Source organism: Typopeltis vanoorti, chromosome 16 (genome assembly GCF_054136105.1).
Source record: "Typopeltis vanoorti isolate ZY-2024b chromosome 16, IOZ_Tvanoo_1.0, whole genome shotgun sequence".
NCBI lineage: Eukaryota > Metazoa > Arthropoda > Arachnida > Uropygi > Thelyphonidae > Typopeltis > Typopeltis vanoorti.
This window is the reverse complement of record NC_143564.1, coordinates 17,193,576-17,216,013: the sequence shown is the minus strand read 5'-3', so window position 1 is coordinate 17,216,013 and position 22,438 is coordinate 17,193,576. Positions and strand designations below refer to the sequence as shown.

General features: G+C 35.4%; 1 protein-coding gene across 1 annotated transcript in view; it reads right to left on the bottom strand.

Annotated features, from left to right (window-relative positions):
• Nucleotides 1-22,438, bottom strand: part of LOC150097870 (ATP-binding cassette sub-family C member 1-like) — a 626,276-nt gene that overhangs the window by 245,114 nt on the left and 358,724 nt on the right. The window contains exon 17 of the mRNA XM_090406616.1: nucleotides 6,653-6,900. Within this exon, the coding sequence (XP_090262742.1) occupies nucleotides 6,653-6,900 (248 nt within the window). The remainder of the gene's footprint in view (nucleotides 1-6,652; nucleotides 6,901-22,438) is intronic.

Sequence of the window (22,438 nt, the reverse complement as noted above, 5' to 3'; positions counted from 1 at the left end):
TATGTTAATTCCTTTCGCATCTACATACCTTTGTGAAACAGCATTTTCATCGTTATTGATAATTAAAAATAAACATAGATCCTGCTTATCAATGGAAGAATTGGAAAGGAATCTAAGAATAGCCATTTCAAATATTTCACCTGATATTGACTATTTGTGTAGCAGTATTGAAACACATCCATCACATTAAATTGTTATTAAACTTCTTTTATGTTTTTAATACTTTCTTTATTACTAATTGTCTTACGTTTCATGTGCTTGTGTACAATATGCAAATGTACAATAACAATATATCTATCTATATAAAACTCTGAGATAATGTGCCATGTCAAATGTGTATGTAAGATGCTAAAAATGTAATATTTGCATTTGATTTTTGCAATATTCGCTGCATATGTTTTTGGATATAAATTATAAATTAGTATTGAATATAAATACAATAAATATTATAATAATATATGTCTCAATTACGATTTTTTGAGGGGGGGGGCATTAAATATTTTAATTTTTATAAAGGGGGCCCTGACATCCAGAAGTTTGGGAAGCACTGTCTTACAGGATGATTTAAATAAATTGGCAATGTGGGAAAAGGACAATGGTTATCACTTCAATATTGTAAAATGTAAGGTCTTCACCATCAAAAGATTATGTACTTCATAGCATATTGATGGTACTAGTTTACAGGAAATTGATGAGAATAGGGATCTGGGGGTGATGGTGAATACAGATTTGAAATTCAAAGGATATCCTGCAAGAGTTGGCAAAATAACTCAGAGCATTACTTGGATGTTGAAGAATACTCTGACAAGTAACAATAGGGAAGTTATTATCCCTCTTTATAAGGCTATGATTTGGCCATATGTTGACTAACTAGTGTGCACAGATTTGGTCATCACCTACATTTCCAGGAGACAGAGAGGTGGAGGAGAGGATTCAGAGACGAGTGACCAAGCTGGTGACAGGTCTGTAGAATGTTCCCTATGAGGATAGATTGAGGGTGTGTGGATTGCAGAGTTTAATTAACAGGCAGAGGAGAGAGGATATGATAGAAACTTATAAGTTTCTAAAGGGATTCTATAAGATATCAAATGAAATTTTTGAATACATGGGGATTATGGGCAAAACAAGAGATCACATATGGAAGTTGTCTAACAATGTGGTTAGTAAGGATGCTCAGACTAGGTTCTTTACTTGGAGAGTGGTGAATGAATGTAATAGATTATCAGATGTGGTTGGGAGCACCGTAACAGTAAACAGGTTTAAGGAGTTGTACATGTATTATGTTAATGGATAGTGTATAAATAATAATAATAATAATAATAATAATAATAATACAGGGAATTTCAGGTCCAATAACCTCTGGCATGGGATATCAGATCTGAGAAATGTGCAAGTCTTCCATCTTGCAAAATGCTTCATGGAAGATATAAAATGGAAGTTCATTATAACTAATTAATACCAGAATCACATATGTTAATTTAAATATTTTTATCTGTAGAATTTTCGGCCATGTTTTCACAGCCATTTTAATATGATTATACGAAAACAATCCCAAAAAACAGAACAACAATTTAATTTAAAGTTCATGATATTATATATGCGATCGACTGCAGGAGAATGACTGCATCTGCATTAGAAATAATAGTATCCAAAAATAATTATAATAAAATAAATTTGTTAATAAAATATTTTTAAATATAAACAAATAATTAATTATAATTTAAGGAATACATGAATGGTAAGTATCAGTCAGTATAATTTCCTAAAATTGAGAAAGTTTAAGGCAATAATTTTTGTTAAGGTTTGGATTATGAATGTGTGCTTTAGATTTCTTTGTACAGTCTTTCCAGAAGAAAATAACTTTTATGTAACACTTTGGTTTTGTTCTGCTGAATTCTGTGTTTTGTAGATAAAGAATGGTTTGCTAAACCAGATTTATGGAGATCTTTAAGTGAAATATATTCTTCATATTCCTCAACACGAATTTGTTCAGAACAACCAAACTGTCCATAATAACATAAGCCACAAGAATAGGGAATTCTGTAAACTCCAGGATAAGAATACATTAAAGATACCAAGAAATTACATACTTGGTTTAATTCTTTATCCAAGTGTAAGCAAACAAAGTTTGAGCCTGAAGTATTTTCAAGACTGGGCCAAATCGTGGTAAAGGGGTATGACTTCACATCACTTGCCTTAGTATCCTATAATGCAAAGCACATCTCCAAAGACTCATCGGGGGAGGGCACCTATACCACAACTCTCAGTCTCCACCACATACCCTAACTACTTTCATCATCTATACCAAAGCCATCTACCGCTGACCACCACTACTACTATTTTCACAGACAATCACAAACATCCATGCCCAGGGCAGGATTCGAACCTGCAGCCTTTTGGCCAACCAGGAGGGCAAAAAACCACTTGGCCAACCAGGCCGGCAAAATGAAGAAAGTAATTAAACTGGAGGAGTCGAGGAGTCTGGGTAGTGACCCTTCCCATAATGCTATGCATTATGGGAAGAGTCACTACCCAGACCGGTTTCAACCTTTATTGAGGTCTCTTCAGTGGGAGCCAGACCCAGAGGTGATACTAAAGTTGAAGTAATGCAGAAGTCATATTTTCAATACCAGTTGCCAAAATACTTCAGGTGCAAACTTTGTTTGCTTACACTTGGATAAAGGATTAAACCAAGTATATAATTTCTTGGTATCTTTAATGTATAGTATTGACTTGACTTGACTTATTGCTCTTTACATCTATAAGGTGCATGAGGCCACGTAATGTATAGTATAACCAAGTGAAAAAAAAAAAAAACTTCCAACAACTAGGATAAGAAAGAGAAGGATATTTGTCTTTAGGAGAGATCAAGAAGGTATAAAGTTTACAAACTGAAAGAAAGAGACTTGTAAGTCAATCTGTCGAAGTAGTCTTGCTATTTTTTTTTTTATATGAAAGTCCTTTAACATATGGAATAGAAATTCTGATAACTTCTTCTTTGGGGTGGGAGGGGGTTAAGATGATGGCCATAATTATTATTTATTGATAATTTTTATATAATAATCATTAGAGATAATGGTAGGTTTGATAATAGACAGTTCTTAGTTTAGAGGAGAATCTGTAGAACATATTTTATGAGCATTGGCTACTAGAGATTTGACTACACCATATTTCTGACAAGGGTGATGATGTGAGTTAGAATTAATGTATTTACCAGTATGAGTTGGTTCTCTGTATACTGAGAACTGGAGAATACCATTTGGTTGATGTAAAATGAGAACATCCAGAAAAGGAAGACAAATATCATCTTCTACTTCCAAGCCAAAATGGTTCTTGGGTTTACTGAATTAGTTTTTTCAAGAAATTCATGAAGATTGGACAAGGAGGAGTTCCATACAACAAGATTCAGTGGAACAAAATCAAATCATTACATAAAAGTTTTCTTCTACAAAAACTGTACAAAGGAAGCTGTGAAGCACACATTCACAATCCAAACCTTAACAAAAAATGATTGCCTTAAACTTTATCAATTTTGGGAAGTTATATTGAGTAATACTCACCACTTGCGTTCCCTAAATTGTAATCAATCAATTGTTTATATTTTAAAAAATTCATTAACTAATTTATTTTAATTATTTTGGGACATTTATTAATGCAAATAGTGCAATTTCTCTTGTAGCCAATATTGCATATATCATGCACTTTCAAATGAATTGATGTTCTCTTTTTTGTGATTGTTTTCCTATATTCATATTGAAAAATAGCTGTGAAACATAGCCAAAAATTCTAATAAATTTTCTAATAATAAATTTTAACTTCTAATAATATTCTAATAATAAACTTGAATAAAAAGATTTAAATTAACATAAGTGATTCCATTATTAATTAGTTATAATGAATTCTTCCACTTACGTATCAATTTTTAGACCAATAATGAGGAAGGTTGAGGAGAATGAGATGTCATTGCCGAAGATGGTAACTGAAGTTCAGTGATGAATAACCTATCAGGTTTGGATGACTACAGATGCAATGCACATCAATGACATTAAATAGTGAATGTTAGTAAAGTCAATCTGGAAGTTTTTTATTGCACTGGAATTGCGATATTTTGTTGGGTTTTTTTTTTTAATTTTTTTGATAGTACACTTTTGATATTTTTAGAAATTGTTTTTGGTATTGTGGGAGATTTTTTTTTTTTTTTTTTTTTTTTTTGTTAACCACAGTGACTTTGGAATCTATTCTGTTTTCTATCATGATTGCTAGTAAAATAACAGGAAAATTAAAGAGCAGGTGTGATGAAAGACTCAGGGAGTTCACAGATTCCAAGCAAACCATGGCTTTAGCCAGTGTTCTCCTGCGCCTGCAAACAGCTATATTCTGTCTCCCTCCAGGGATAACCTGGCAAAGTAATGTTGATTCAGTTATTAGATATCATTCATACTTGTTAAATTGTTGCATTCTCAGTTTTATGCTGCAGTATCAGTAAGTCCTTGAAGGATATGCATCCCAATCACCTCAACTTTTGTGGCCCTAGCATTTACACTAGTCATAAAAGTGAGGCACAGGGAGGGGAGGGGGGATTATAAAGCAAACAGTCCTATGGCAGGGTATATAAAAAATTTGCCAGCACACTAAACTTGTGTGCTGGTAAATTTTTTAAAAACTGGCTTGCTAAAAACAACTAGTTCACATGGAATTTGCCAGTAATCCTTAGTGTAGAGCACAGACAATGAGCCATAGTGTTACAGTCATACTTATAATGTGAATGAAATCAACCATGCCTCTTTCCCCCCCATTCCTGGGCTTCTCTCTTTCCAATGCAGCAGCCTATGTAGGGATAATTACTGTAATTCTCACAAAAGATTCTCCCTTTGTGAGAATTACTAACCCTCCCAGAAAGTATAAATGAATTCCATTATCAGCAAACATGCATTCAATTTTGCCTAGGCTAGCTACCTCTTTTTAGGGTAATGACAGTATTAAGTTCATAAAAACTTAAAAAATACAAAATCTTTGACAGAATTAAGTGGATGCTTGTTGGAAAACAATCTGACTATAATTCCTACACAGGCATAGGGAAGGAGGGTAGGGGAAATGCAGCACAAAGGGTACCAAAATAAACACCCCCAGCTGGATTTTCCATGTCATTATACACAAGCTTATCTCGTAAATGATACTAGCCATTGTGGGATGAAGTGTATGCTACTCTAGAGTTTATATCCATTGTTGGTTTAACAACTGGTTTGCAAACTCCTTGTACATTTAACAGCTGACTCATGCAAGCCAGCTCCAGCATTCTGCCCAGCAACCAACAACCATATCTTCCGCATTGGAGTAATACTTTACTGTAATCTTCTCTGGTGCATTCACATCATCATTTCTTTGATGAAAATGTTACTTTTCCAGTTGTTACTTTTCTTTCAGCTAGTAACCTGTAGAAATCCCAAATCCATGAAACCTTAAAATACTGCTCTCAGATTTTGGGAGATGTGTCAAAAACCAGTCAAAAAATTCTTTGTACTATGCAAGATGGGGCAGTTTAGCTAACTGATGATCCCTCTCCTTCTCATACAGATTCTCTATGATTGCTTTCTCACAGATACTGTAATCGGTTACTGAACTGTGTTTTTTTTTTTACAAATATTTCCATGGGTGTTGTTCAGCACACATATCTGCTACCCCTCTCCATTTCTATTAAACTTACAACATGAGAAACAACTACCCAATAGACATCTTGACTACTATCCCACTAAACCTGCTACTTCCATTCACCTGTGTCTGTTCTTTGAAACAGCCTTTCCCAAAGATTACAACTTTCAACTCTTCAAGAAAGAACATCAACAGATTCCTTCTCTCTTAACTCATCAAACATAGTAGTAATTATTCTATAACATATGCAAATTTCATAATGTAGCATCATATTAAAAAAAACCTTTGTAACTTTAATATTAACTGAACTTTATTCATTAAACTATTAAATTAATGTTAATTAAACTTTACATATTTAAATATCAATAAAATGTACTTCTGTGGTCTGTATGGTTAGCTGAGTGGCTATGCGCTTCGCAACCATGTGCCTGGGAAAGGAGTATCCGGGGTTTGATTCCTGTTGCTGACGTGAGGAGCTTAGGATCTTTCTCAGACATAGCCAAGTTAGATGGTCTTGGGCATGGACTGCAGGGTTTTTCTCCAAAGTTTATCTGGGGTTTTTCATTCTGCAAGCAGACCAGCCTAGAGAACTCAGCGCTTAGGGCTAACCACCTTATCCTTGTGTACGGTTGCGGTTAAATGAATAGAAAACCCTCAACACCGCAAGGGAAACAGGAAGAAGAAGAATGTACTTCTGTGATACAGCATTGTGTGTATATGTAATAAAACTGAAATTAATATCAATTTAATATTTATTTTAAGATGAAAATTCACGATACTTTGATTGCAATGAAATTCACTTATACTATATTTTTAAAGACAATGCAAATGATCTGCTGACTATAAACAGCTTATATATAAGAATATACTATATTACAAGGTCTGTCAGAAGAAACAGACAGAAGAAAGATATGAAAGACAAGAAACAGACATAAATAAATAATGTAAATATAGTATGTGTGCATATGTCTATGTAAGTTCACACACACACATAGATATATACCGTCCAATATCAGGTGATCCAACTTTCAGGATTATCTCTTCTACCATCTCTATTTCAGGGTAATCCATATTTTCTATCTCATTAATACCACTTTCTTTCAGATACTGCATTAGGAATTCTGCAAATGCTCCCTTTTTATCCAACAACACTTGATAGGAGCCTGTTTCAAGAATGGTGCCATCTTTTAATACAATAATCATGTCAGCTTGATGCAGATATGTTAAACCGTGAGTCACAAGAATACGAGTCTAGAACAATAAAAAAGAATATTAATATTTGAAATATAAAAAATTGAAGTTTAGTCTTCTTCTAGAATGCTTTGATATTTCAGTAAATTAAAACTAACAAGCATTTAAAAATTACTTAATTACCACTGTCTATATGTTCAAAGATGCATGATATATTACATATTCACCAACCATTTTCCCATATATTTATTATATTTTACATCTAAATAATAATAAATACTTTAAAATTTGTACATGAAAGTCTAAAATATGCATCTCACTGGTGCAGTTAAAAGAATTACTAGACTTGTGCTCTTCAACAGGAATAGACCTTAGTACAGTTCTTGCCATGATTAGGGGAATTTTTATATGCATTTTTTCAAATGAAGTTGAGTTGCCTGATCTCATATGAGGTAGCAGAGCTTTTCCTCATGGACACTGAGAACTTTCATCTTTCAAAATAGGCAAACTAGACAACACAGAGACAAACAGAGAATGTGCAATTAGCAGACAAAAATTCAGGATGTTAAATTACAGAGACAACTACCAGTTAGAATAATAATTTTAATTTAATATAAGCCAAGATAATTAACTAAGTTTTGAACTTCATATTAAGGTCATATGGAAGCCATGATACACATAAAAGGAGACAAGTTACATTACATCATCTTAGATAAAGATATCTGTGAGACTTTAACATATAAACAAAAGACAAATGCCACAGTGAAATAAATATTATTTATTAATCACAAATATTTCCTTGAAATGTTGTAGAACATCCTCAGTGTGAACACAAATTACCATAACAGAATCCTTCATAGCATGCAGTCATGTAGTAGGTAGGATGAAACACTATTTGTATAAGTGTATACATCAAAAAAATCAAAATAATTAAAATAAATAAAAATATGTCATAATTTAAGTTAAGCCAGTGGAGTAAGTCTTTAGAATGTTCTTTGGATAAATGTTCAAATTTAAAAGCATTCTGAGCCAAACCAGTCTATAAGATGTGATAAAACAGATATATTATGATAGGAAAGTTTTGACATTATTTTCTTTCCTTCATGATTACTCGGTGATCAATGTAACTTTAGCATATCATGTAGATTGTAGTGCAGCTTGTTTCTTTCTATATATATATGTGTACACTCCAGATGATGGCCTTAATGTGAAAGTCAAAACGTCGAGTGATTATTTGGTTTATATTAAGCTGAAATTTTCACTTTAACACCGTAGGTGTTTCCATAATTTGTATAATGAATTGACAATGCTTCCCTTTTCACAAATTTTTTATACTGGAATTTTTTTTTTGAAAAAATTTTGATCTAATATTACCGAATTGTTTAAATTTATGATCACTTCTAGAAATTTCACCAGGAAACATAAACTTTACATATAGGAAAAAGGAAACTGCAATGCTTATCTGGAATACCTTTTTTGAAGGAAGAATCTCAGCTTTCAACCCGAAAGATCCTCTATGGCTGTGAAACATAGATGTTTTACTATCTGGAATGGAACTCAATCAGAGCTCCTTTTCTTTCTACAAAAAATTAATGCTTTACATTTAATTATCAAATTAACTTTTGAGAAACAGTCATCAGCACAAATATTCTTTTTTTTTAGATATACATATTCAACATGATTATGATGGCTTGCATTCAACTTCTGTCTCCTGTAAATCAATTTGTACTGGTCATCATATTCCTATATTTCATCAGCGCACCATCCATCTCAAAAATATGGAACTATAAAATCACAGGTATCTAGATCACATAAAATTTGCTACTCCAAAGTATCTCTTCAACAGGAGTTGGAAATTATCAAATAAATGGTCCTATTAAATGGTTATAACCCAAGAATTACCTACAAAATCATTGACAGTTTTCTTCAACATCCTCCAAGGAACAAAGAAGTCCACAGAACTCCTATTCCTTGTATTAAAAGGCATATCTAAACATGTGGCAGAGATATCAAAGAAATTCCAACTTATCAAATCCTTCAAACCTATCAATGAAATCCACAATCTCTCATGCTCTCCAAAAGAAATATTCATATGGACTGTCACCACCACTGCAACCTAGCATTTACAAAGTTTCATGTTCTTGCAACTTGTCATATTTTGGTCAAACAGGAGTATAAGTCAAAAAACATATTTCAGAACACCAGTACGGTATCCAGTTCAATGAGCCTCATAAATGTCGTTTAGTTAACAAAGTATTGATAACACTATCCATAAGACCCAAAGATAATATAAAACATTTGCATCACTGTACATTTAAATTTGACCTTTTATTATATTGAAAGAAAGTGCCAGAGCCTCACTCCACTGCCTAACTTAAATTATAATGACTGTCTTTCTATTCCAAAAGTTTGGAAAATTTTTATCCTAAAATGTATTAAATATTTTATTTTTATTTATTTAGTAGTTTTTAAACACACACACACACACACACACACACACACACACACACACACACACACACACACACACACACACACACACACACACACAGCTATCCTAACATTGTTTTATCTGGTACTATGCTACTCCACATTATTATTATTAAGAACTCCAAGGAGGGTGCTCAAGGGTAAAAGCTGTATAACTGAGAGGAGACCTTAAAGGAATGCAGAGAAACGCATTCAGGGCTTCTGACCTAATGTTCAATCCTCACCTTCTCGTGGTGCACCCCATTGGGTATCTACCTGGATAGTGAAAGAACGAGGATGGGCTGGCAATTTGGGATTTAGTCGCCAACTGTATTTTTAATGGCTTAAACCAATATAGAAAATAATGGTGCAACATGACAAAATTTCATGCCAGCTGGGGCATCACCCAGTTAAACAAGGCCCCCATTGTTTTCACCAGGGAACCAGGGCGAACAGTGAAAAGTCAGCTACTGGAACAAATCTGAAAGCACATCCCAACTTAACATCACCAGAGTTCAAGATCAGTACTATCAACATAAGAAGCCTGAATGACAAACAAATGGAACTAGCTGAGGAATTGGATAAGTACCAGATTGACATAATAGGGTGACTGAAACAAAAAAGACAAAAAATGGTGAGATCTTTCAGAAGAATAAATACAAAATGTTACATTCAAGAAATGACAATCAAGGAAAAGATGGAGTAGTCATAGTATTCAACACAAAATACGAGGCTAATCTTCTTAAATGGCAGGCAGTCTCAAGTAGAGTGATGTGGGCAAATATCAGAATGGGGAACTGGCCAATGAGACTTATTTGTGACTATGGTCCCACAGAAGGTTCTACTAAGGTAGAAGTGGAAGAATTTTTTGAGGCTCTAGAGAAAGCAACTGACACAATGAAAAAGGAAAAGTTGGTCCTTGTTGGGGATCTAAATAGCAGAGTAGGAAATGATTGTCAGACATACAAAAATATTTTGGGAAAATTTGGAGAAAAGAGCAAAGCTAATAATAATGGCAAATATCTGCTAGATTTCTGCTCAGGACATGGACTGGTTATTACTAACACCATGTTCCAACATAAAAATGTGCACAAATTCACATGGAGAGAAGCGGCTAGGAATAAGAAAAGTCTCATTGACTATGTTATTGTTGATAGTGATGTTTTCTCCCTAGTGCAGGACACCAGAGTGTACAGAGGATTTGAAATTGGAAGCGATCACTATTTAATCTTAAGCAGGATAAAATTGAATTTCATATTGAAAAGAATAACATGTAAGAAAGTTTTAAAGCGAATAAAAGTTGAGCAGCTCTCAGATGCGAACTGTAGACTAAAATACACAAAGATTATTGTGCACAAGGATAGAAAAATCAGAACTCCCTGGTGGAAACAGGAAGTTAAAGAGGCAGTGAAGGAAAAGAAGAAAGCATATCAAAAGTTCCGCAAATAAGACAGCTTTTGCTCTTAGAAAATACAGAGACAAATGTAAGAAAGCGAAACACTGTGTAAAACTATCTAAACAAATGTCATGGCAGGACTTTGGCAAGAACACTGAAAATAAATATCAAGAAGGTGGTAAGATATTCTGGAAGTTGTTGAAGAAGCTTAGGAATGGAGGAGAGAGTGCTGTAAAAGGAGTTAGAGATGATAAAGATGATATCTTTTTCTCCTGAAAACAGGAGAAAAAGATATCCTTGAAGTATAGAATAATTACTTGGAAAAATTGCTAAATGAAACAAGTAGTGATAGCACAGTGGGAAAAAAAACACTCAACGGGCATAGTCAGGAATACATATCCATACTTAAAGTAGAAAAAGCCATCAAAAGCTTGAAATGTGGAAAGACAGCAGGAGTAGATGATATTCAACCAGAAATGCTGAAATATAGTGGTATAAAAGTCTTACAGTGGCTGCACTGCATAGTTTAGAAAGTCTGGAGAGAGGGATGAATTCCTGATGATTGGAGTAGAGCTCTAATAGTACCCATATATAAAAAGGGAAATAAAACTGAATGTGAGAATTACAGAGGTATTTCCCTACTGAGTGTTCCTGGCAAGATCTATACATGCATAGATCTTGCCAGGAACACTTGACATACTTGACAATACTTGAACATACTTGACAAACAGTTGAGAAGATTTGTGGAAGAAAAGCTTGGTGAAGAACAAGCTGAATTCAGGCCAAATAGAAGCTGTCAGGATCAGATCTTCACTTTACGACAAACAGTCGAGAAAGCATTGGAATATAACAAAGATCTGTATTTAAGTTTTGTCAATCCGGAAAAGGCATATGACAAGTTGCTAAGAGAGAAGCTATTCAATACACTATAATTATATGGTGTCAATGGGGCATTATATCAAGCAATACTTAGTCATTATTTGAGTTGTAAGTCAGCAGTTAGAATCGAAGGAAGTCCAGGAAGATGGTTTAATGTTAAATCTGGTGTGAGACAAGGATGTACATTATCCCCACTGTTATTCATTATCTATATGGATCACATTATGAAGGAAAGTGGTATTAAACATGATATCAGAATTGGAGATGTTAATGTCAGCTCTTTGCCTTATGTGGACGATGTTATACTTCTAAATAAATCTGCTACAATTTTGCAAGATTCCTTGGCTAAATTGAATAACTGTTGTAATAGATATGGTATAAAGGTCAGCATTAAAAAGACAAAGATAATGAAAATAGGTAGAATTATTGAAAATGTCAACTGCGTTGTGAATGGGGAACCTGTGGAACAAGTAAAACATTTCAGCTACTTAGGGACGATTTTTAGTGAAGATGGTAAATTAAATATGGAAATAGACAACAGAATCAACAAAGCTGGTATGGTAGGAAGTCAACTGAATAAATTCATATGGAATAAGAGAGAAATTAGTCTGAACACGAAATTAGCTGTATACAAGACAGTGTTCAAACCAGTTTTAACTTATGGATCTGAGAGCTGGGTCAGAAGTAAAACACTTGACCAAAGACTAGAGACCACAGATATGAGAGTCCTGGGAAAGATTATAGGCGTGAACAGATGGCATCAATGTCAATATCATATTAAAAACGAGGATATTAGGAAAGAACTTGACATTGTCAGCATCCAGGAATGCGTTAGCAGAGCTAATCTCAGGTGGTATGGTTCACTTGAACAGAATGGACGAGGAAAGATTAGCAAAACAAGTGTTCTCTGCCAGGTTGGCAGGAAAACGACCCAGAGGAAGACCAAGATATAGGTGGATTGATACGGTTCAAAGTGCCTTAGACGATAGAAATATAAGATCTGATAATGTTGGAGTCTTGACAAGTAACAGACTGATTTGGAGGAAAATTGTAGATAGGAAGTTAGTAATGACGTAAATTTTTCATGTAGTACTATCATATCCTGTACACCCCTTGAGGGTACATGTCAGGAAATTGATGATGATGGTGAGAACTCCAAGGAGTTCTTAGACTCATGAGAGAGGCCCTAAACATCATGTCAAAAACTATTCAGCATTCGCGCAGTATCTATCATACTTTGCTTTGGACTCATTCACAGTCATGGCACCCACAACAGACTCTGGCAGCTTATTCCACCCATTCACCACTTTCCAAGTAAAAAACCTAGTTCTAACACCCTTGCTCAGTTTCCATGGATGGCCAATAGTTCTCCCACCACCAGACCTGTTCTGAAAAATTTCCTCTGAATTAAACTTGTTAAAACCCCTCAGCATATCACCCTTTTTCTGCCTATCAACCTGTTCTCGTAAGGTTCATTCCATAGACCAGCTACCATCTTGGTCACTTGCATCTGGATCCTCTCTACTTCCTCCCCATCAACCCTGGCACCCAGATCTGGGAACAGTAGTCAAGATGGAGTCTTATCAAGAATAGATAAAGAGGAACAATAACTTGCTTGTCTATGCTCGTCAAAGTATTCTTCAATAACCAAGTGATCTGTTGAGTTGATTTAGCTACTTTTGCTATGTGCCCTCCAAACTTCAACTCCATATCCACTAATATTCACAAATCTCTGGCTTTGTCAATTTCCTAGAGTACAACTCCACCAATGTGGTATACTGGTGCTAATCTTTTCACCCCAAAATGCATAACCTTACACTTTGCCACATTAAACTGACATCCATTCTCCTTAGCAAAATCTGCCAATCTACAAAATCATATTGCAAAATTGACATCATCTGTATTAACTATTGCTCTACCCAACTTTGCATCATTGGCAAATAACTGAATAGCTCCTCTTGGATCCTTTCCTATATTGTTAATGAACAAATTAAACAGTAACAGTCCAAGAACAGAACCCTGTGGCATGCCCCTAATCACAGTCCTTCTTTTGGACTCTACTCCTGAATAAACTACTCTCTGATATCTCTCCATCAATCACCCTCCTATCCATCTGACCAACCCTATATATCCACCCCCATGTGCTGCAGTTTACTGATTAGAATTCCATGTGGTATTCTGTCAAAGGCTTTAGCAAAGTCCAGCAGTATCACTGTAAACCAAGTACCTTTATCCAATTCAGCCATCACTATGTTATAAAATGTCAGCAAGTTAATGAGGCATGATCTACCTTCAGAAAACCATGCTGCCCCCCATACAGTATCCCATTTCCATCTATCCATCCATTCCTGTATTTTGCTCTTGACTAATTTCTCCAATACCTTGACAACGACTCTTGATATGCTGATCGGTGGGTAATTTGCAACAGCAGTCTTGGAGCCTCCTTTATGCAATGGAACTATTTTCCCCTCTTTCACCCCCTTGGAACTAACCCAGAGCTTGGAACTAACAATTCCTTTGCCGCTTCATGTAAAACTTGAGCTGGTATACCATCCAATCCCACAGATGTATTCCCATTAAGCTTCGGTAATATACTATTCACCTCCATTTCATCACCTCAATTCCCATATAAGCCATTGATTCCCTCATTCCTTTGCAAGAGTATATCCTCCAGGCAGTGATATTGCATTCCTGCAATATCACTGCCTGAAGGATATACTCTTGCAAAGTGTTCACTTAGTAATTCTACTATTTTGACTGAATCAGTTACCTCCCTACCCTCGGCATTCCTTAAAATCATTCTGCCATATATATTTTTTCTTTTACTTGCAGCATATCGAAAGAACTGTTTGGGATTCTCTTTACTGCACCAAAACCTGGATTGAAAGAAAATTTGAGCAAGCTTGTGAGATGCTGATTCTTCATCATCATCATGGGTGTCATGCTGCTGCTGCTGCTGTAACTGTGGACATGAACGTTGCTACACTTGACTGGCTTCCATAGAGCCCTGATCTCAACACTTTTGAACATCTCTGGGATGAAATGGAGCATCGGGTGAGGTGGAGGGGCTTCGTTGACATTTGTTCAGGTGACAAAATTAGCAGAATACAGCAACAGCATAACAGTTATTTAGGTAGTACAGCGTCACAAGCAAAGCCAATTGGGGAAAGGTTATTGCCATCGCTATGGACAGTATTAACAACCACAATGAAAGAAAAAATGCCATCTTTTTAAATCCTTCTGCCATATTGCATGATATGCAAATTCTGTGCATTTGGTGTTTACAATGCCTCTGGTGGTGCATTTTGGAACTACTTTTTTTTTTTTCTTCAGATGCTTCTGAAGAAAATATTGTGCATGATGCACAATGTATTCCTGCAAAATTTTACACCAACTGGATTATGGATGGTACCCCACAAGCTTTTAAACAGGGATAACCAAATTTTGACCTATATAGACAGTCTTATTAAATATTTTAAGAAATTTACAACGTACACAGGATATAACCTAAATTAAACTGTGAAGATTACCATCTTCACAGGAACTTAAAATAAAGACACGTGCATGCAGGCACTACACACAGTAAATGAAAACGAAGAAGGAAGCTATTGTTTCTCCTAAAAGTCCTGATGGTGACCTCTAGCGGGCTATGTAGGTATTCTTGGCCATTGGGCTGAAGGTCTTCTGATGTAAGTCTCCCAAATTTGGGTCAGTCTCATGCAACCAAATTTGTTGAGGTTTGGACTGTTTCTTAGGGCTGAGACTGATTCCATGAATAGCCTTTCAAATTTGAATTTACTATGGTGTATTACCGTGGCTTTCTTTCACCGTATTCCGTAGTGTGTATCCAGAGCATGGCCCACAAGACCAGAGTGGCTGTACTGGTGAAAACGGATGTAGTCCTTGTGTTCTGAAATTCTGATATTTGCTGTCCTGCCTGTTTGGCCAAAATAGGACAGCTTACAGCTGCAAAGGAACTGGTAAACACCAGGTAGGTCTAGGGGAAGTGGTTGGTGTTTAGTGGAGCAGTTAAGGGACTCCAATTTTCTATATGGTCTGTAACACACGGTCAAGTGATTTTTTTTAGGATTTTGGTTATTTTTTTCGAGATGCTCGGATGTAGGGAATAGTAATGGATTTAGAATAATCCATGTTGTGAGTGGGGGGAGGGGGTTGTGGTTTACTGGTTTCAATATTTTTTTGGATTTTTTTTGAGGGAGTAGCCATTGGATGAGAAAGTGTTGAGGACGTGGTTTAGTTCTGTGGTTACGGCATTGTCATTTGAACAGATAAGTTTAGCCCTGTTGTGTAGTGTCTTAATAACTCCATATTGTTGTGAGGGGGGGGGGGGGGAGGATTGTTGGTGAATGTATCTGTCTGTATGGGTGGGTTTTCTATAAACTGAGAAAACCAAGGTTCCATCAGGCTGGTGGGTGACTAGTGTGTCTAAGAAAGTGAGGCTGTTGTTTTTCTCTTTTTCCGGGGTGAACTTGATTCTGGGGTGTTGGTTGTTTAAATGTGTTAAGAAGGAGAGGAGTTCATCAGAGCCATGTGGCCAAATAGCGAACACATCATCAATGTAGAAAAGCTATATGGTTGGTTTTTGTGGGGCAGAGTTTAAGGCTTTCTCTTCAAAAGTCTCTATAAAGAAGTTGGCCAAGGGTGAGGAGAGTGGTGAACACATGGCTGTCCCCTCTATTTGTTTATAGAATTTTCCCTGCCAAATAAAATAGCCTGAGTTTTGTGAACTGAAATAGGGCTGAGATATATCGGGAGGAAATTTAGCTTGGATTAGCTCTAAGGTTTCCTTGAGTGGGACATTTGTGAATAAGGAGGAGACGTCAAAACTGACCATTATGTCAGTATGTTGGAATGTAAGGTTTTCTATGCCAGCTTTGAAGTGGGCTGAGTTTTTTGTGTGTGATGGTGTGTTGCCAGTATAGTGTATTCAGGCTTCAAATTAACTGAAGAAAGGTTGACTATAGTGTTGGTAGGAAGTTATGGTTTGGAGGTCGAGTTCTTTTTTAATTTCTCAAATTTTTTGATATGCGACCTTGTACTTTTTTTAATTCTTTATCTGCAACAGTGCATGAGATGTCATATATAAAATTGACCAAAGCTCGTGGTTTAACGTGCTGGAAAGCTCTTCTTCGAGCACCGGAATAGCAAAGTTTGCTTCAGCTAGGAGAAAAGGTGGCAGCAAATTGTTCTCGTAGAAGGAATTGAAGAAAAACAAAGAAATAGTAATCACCAAAGCAGATAAAGGTAACGCCACAGTAGTACTTAACAAAAGGATTACACAGGTAAGCTTAATGCTCTACTATTAGATTGGGCTACTTACCTCCCTATTGAGTACAATCCCACCAACTTACAAATTAGAAAACTCCACAGGCTCCTTAAGAAGGTCACTTCTTGGCCTGTAGAAGTCACTAACAAATTAAAACCGTTCATTATGTCCCATAGTGGATGGCATCGATTCCCCCACATACAAATTAGCTAAACATTTGGCCAAAGCTCTCACACACTATACTGGCAACACACCGTTACACATAAAAAACTCTGCCCACTTCAAAATCAGCATAGAAAACCTTACACTCCAACATACTGACATAATGGTTAGTTTTGACATCTCCTTATTCACAAATGTCCCACTCAAAGAAACCTTAGAGCTAATCCAAGCTAAATTTCCTCCCGATATCTCAGCCCTGTTTCAGTTCACAATGGACTCAGGTTATTTCATTTGGCAAGGAAAATTCTACAAACAAATAGAGGGGACAGCCATGGGTTCATCACTCTCCCCAGCCTTGGCCAACTTTTTTATGGAGACTTTTGAAGAGGAAAGCTTTAAACTCTGCCCCACAAAACCCAACCATATGGCTTCACTACGTTGATGATGTGTTCGCAATTTGGCCACATGGCTCTGATGTACTCCTCTCCTTCTTAACACACTTAAACAACCAACACCCCAGAATCAAGTTCACTCTGGAAAAAGAGAAAAACAACAGCCTCTCTTTCTTAGACACATCAGTCACCCACCAGCCTGAAGCAAATAACTCTGGCAGCCTGGAGGCCTGAAGCAGCTTGAAAAAAATTCTAGTTTTGGTCTCAAGTGCATAACGTCCAGATTACTTAAACCTGTAACTATAGTAATTGGATTAGCATAAAAAATCAGATAGACAGTGAGCATCAATTCTTTCCATAACATTCATACTGCCAAGAATTCTTTTAATAAATTTATTGAATTGAATAAAATGCACTGCATTACTACTATTTAATGCTATTATAGTATTTTTAGTATCTTAGTATTTTTATTTTGGACCATTTTGGCACACTTGCTGGAGAACAAGGTCTTGGATGTGATCAGGAGTTTTATGTAAAGTGCTGAAATAATGACTCAAATTTCAGCCAAGATTACTTCAGTTATTCATTTGATCAGACATTTGGATGAGAAGAATGGAAAGAGTACTCAGAAAATGGAAAACAGGAACATAATTCCCAGAGGTCATCTCATTTCATGTTGTTGTAGTGTTGAAGAACTCAAAGCGGTGATTGACTGCAAGAAAATCAATATGTGGAAAGGAAAGGAAATGTGGACAAGGAACAAGGTCATTGTCAAAAGGAGAGAGTAACATTTATAGTATATATATATATATATATATATATATATAATATATATATATATATACACACAAGACTTTCTTAACAAAAGATCCAGACTTGGAAAATGATGAGGATTATTCAGTACTCTGGAAAGTAAGGGAACAATCTATGTCAAGTACATTATTAAAGGCAAATAATTAGGCTGTAATTTCAACGTGATCAATAAAGTCAGAAAATGGAGTGAAAAAAGGAAAAATGAATATATACAAGCAAATCTATATGAATTTCATGAATCTCAATGCTGCATGTATCAGTTTGGTCAGAGTAGCGATTATGTTGCACATAGTTCATATGCTTCCTCCTCCAACCATCCCAAGCACTGAGTTAATTTGCATCAGAATTTAACTATGAGGTTTATTTTCTCTATGGGTATCTCCAGTTTTTCTTTCCCACATAAATATAATCTTGTGCATATATGGAAGCAATTATTTGCTTCCATATATGCACAAGATTATATTTATGTGGAAAATATAATCATTTGGAGTGCATTTCCACTTAGATGGACTTATGTACACTGAAGACAAATAATAACAATGGAAGAGAATGCATGAAAATGAATAATGTGTATAGGTGAGAAGTCAGAGTCTCAGTAGCTCAGTCAGTATAGACGAAGCCCTTTGGTCAGAAATACCTGGATTCAATTCCTATCCAAGATGTGAGGAACCTTTATCTGGTCTCTTTTGACTAAAAGTGAGTTAGCCAGTCTCATATGGAGGTAGGGTTTTTTTCATCCAGAAACTCGTGTTTTTCTTCCCCCTGAACAGGCAAACCAGCCCAATGAAAACAAGCATCTACAGACATAGGACATACACATGCATAGCTCACAGCAAAAACATGATGTTAAAAAAGAGAATCATGATGTCATTATATATTAACAGAATTGAAGAATTTAAAATATTTTAAGTTAAAACTTTGAAAGAAAACACAGATCTAATCCAAGAAGTTGGAAAATTAAAATAAGAGTTAAAAGTAAAAGTCTTAATATGTTATAATAAGGAAAAAAAACATATATCATTATAAATTCAGATCTAAGTTCGTAATCCAGTTCAGAGCTTCAGGAGCCGCTTGTAAAAAGTCATTCCAGTCATTCTGATAAGCATAAGGTGCATTCTGTTACAACATGTTGCATAGTCTGTCGTGGAGCATCACAGTCACATTCTGGAGATGTTTGTCTGTTCCATTTATAGAGAGTATCTCCACATAGGCCATGATTTGTCCGAATTCTATTTAGCACTATCCATGTTTTGCAAGGTAGATCTGAACCTGTAATGATTTGATCAACTTTAAAGATGTTATGCAAATGTTCTTTCGTATTTTCTTTCCATGTTTCTTCCCACTTTGATAAAGGATTAAAATTATTTAGCACTAGTTCTTCTGCTGTTTGTAGTGATGGTGATGGATGGTGAGATTTCAATCTATTGATGTTAGGAGTTGGAAGATCCTGATGAATAAGTAGGTTCGAATTACCAGCAATTTTTTGAAATTCACAGACTAAAGAATTTAATCTACGTAGTTCTGTAGGAATAATGCCTGCTAAAAGAGGTAACCAATATGTTGGGATCGATCTAATAGAACCTGTAATTAATCTTAAGGTATTGTTCAATTGAGAATTGAAGTGTGAGGGCTATTTAGCCACACAGGAGCACAATATTCAGCACTTGAGAATACCAAAGCAAGGACTGTTGTCTGAAGAGTAGAGGCTCTAGAACCCCAGGTAGAGCCACAGAGTCTCTGTAGGATATTATTATGTGTCCTTAGTTTATATGCCAAGTTTGAAAGACGTTGCCTGAAACTGAGAAAACGATCAAGTGTAACTCCCAAGTACTTAGGGAATGTATTATATGGAAGTATAGTGTTGTTCAATTCAATTTTTAGTTTCACATTTACCAAGTTATTATTTAGATGAAAACAAGATATTACTGTTTTGCTCCTATTTAAACAGAGTCTCCATCTTTTAAAATATTCATCCAGAATAGTTAAGTCAGCTTTTAGAATTTCTTCTGTACAACTTATGCATTTATGCTGTACAGTTATTGCTATATTGTCGGCATAACAAAATTTCCTTGATGTAGTGACGGGAAGATCAGATATATACAGATTGAATAATAACGGAGATAAAACAGATCCTTGTGGCAGTCCATTATTTAACTTCCTTTTGCTGCTAGTTTTATTACCTATAGTCACTATAAATCTTCTATCGCTTAGCATATTGTTAATAATATGGACTATTGTTTTACATGGGATAATTTTATATAATTTATATAGAAGACCTTGTCTCCAAATGGTGTCGAAGGCAGTTGACAAATCGATAAATGCTGCTGATGCTTTTAAACCTTTTTGAAAACCAGCTTCTATGTGAGTTACCAAAGAGAGAACTGGCCACAACACCCACAATTTGGTCTGAAGCCAGCTTGTTCTATTGGGACATTTTTAAAAATTGTGGAGCTTATTCTATTATAAATAAGTCTTTCAAAGAGTTTATAACAACAACTGAGGAGAGTAATAGGTCAGTAACTTTCCGGTTTATGATTAGGCTTACCAGGCTTTAAAATTGAAAGTACTTTTGCTTTTTTAAAAATAGTGGGAAATTTACTAGTTGTAAGAATGTCAGTATAGAACTTTGTTAACCATAATCTTGCATTTTTTCCCAGATTAATCAAAAATTCTGGATGAATGTTATCAAAACCAGGAGCCTTACCAGGCTTTTAATTCTTTTAAGGCTGCTTCAACTTCTTGCTGCGTAAAAGGGCTTGCAAAATTTGAAGTTATAGGTGAAGACTTGTTAAATTCTTTTAATTTTCTCTTTATATATCTTGGATGCTTTTTATTGATTGGGATATGTGATATATTAACAATATGTATATTTAGTTGATCTGGGGTGATTCTTAGTTGTTCTTTAATCAAAGGTGCAATACCACCTAGTTTCCTAAGAAGCCTCCAAGCTTTACGGCTGGAATGAGTCAAGTCTATACCTTCAACTGTATTTACCCATTTTTTTCCTTTGGGATATATCCAAGTTTTCTAGGAGTTCGCCTGCTGTTTTTGGGTCATTGTTTATCTGATATTCATTATAAAGTAATTCACATTCTTCGCTCCAACCATGTATATAGTTATGTCTAATACCTCTAGGAATACTTTTCTTGGCAGCAAGCAGGACTATGCCTATAAATCGATGAAAATTACTACTTATTGGAGACCACTGAATACATTTGTCAAGTTCATTTGCATACTTATTCCAGTCAACCTTTTTAAAATTCCAGCATGGGATAGGCTTTGATTTTACAAGTGGAATGGAAATGCCAATGTCAATTAATACTGGTCTATGTTGACTATGAGGAAAGTCAGTTAAGACCCTTCTCAGATTTTGCATAGGGTGACCTGAATTATTTTTGGTCACAAGACATAAATCAGGGTTATAGTCTCTTTTCCAGGCCGCAGATCTAAAAGTGCCTTTGTCTTTGGCATCAAAGACTAAGTGAAGATTATTTAGTTCGATCCAATCAACACGTTTTTCACCAGATTCGTTGTTTCGAGCATAATTCCACTGATCATGGTGACTATTAAAGTCACCAATATAATCAGCAATAGGAATATTTTTTTCCGGCCAAGGTGATCTGGGTGGCTTATAAATATTCGTAATTGTAATATCTTGAACTTTTATCACTACCGTATATATGTTTTCTACAATATTTTGAGATAGAAAAAAACTTCTTTAAGATGATTTTGCACATACGTTGCTATTCCATATACTTCATGAAAAGTTGCACCAATAGCAGTGTAACCTGGAATGCGACCTCTTTTAAGAAGCTGTTCAGGATCAGGCACGTGTTTCCTGGACAGCAATCACATCAACATTATTGGTTAACAATAATTTTGATAAATAATCGCATTTGGCTTTGCTAATAGATTCAATATTTAATTGACAAATACAAATAGGGCCAATGGACACACCAGGAGGCATAGGGCCAACTACCTTATCCTCAAGATGGTCGTGGATAAAGCGGCTTTCATGAACCACTGAGGTTCTAAAGAACCTCAATGGTTAATGAAAAGCTTAAGACAAGACAAGTCAATGTGAGGAGTTAGTTCTTGTGGATCCCTGTACTAGATTATTCAAAATTTTCTCCCCTTGGATTGCATTCCACAAGAAGAAAAATGACCAAAATGCCAACCAAAATTATGACGGATTGATGA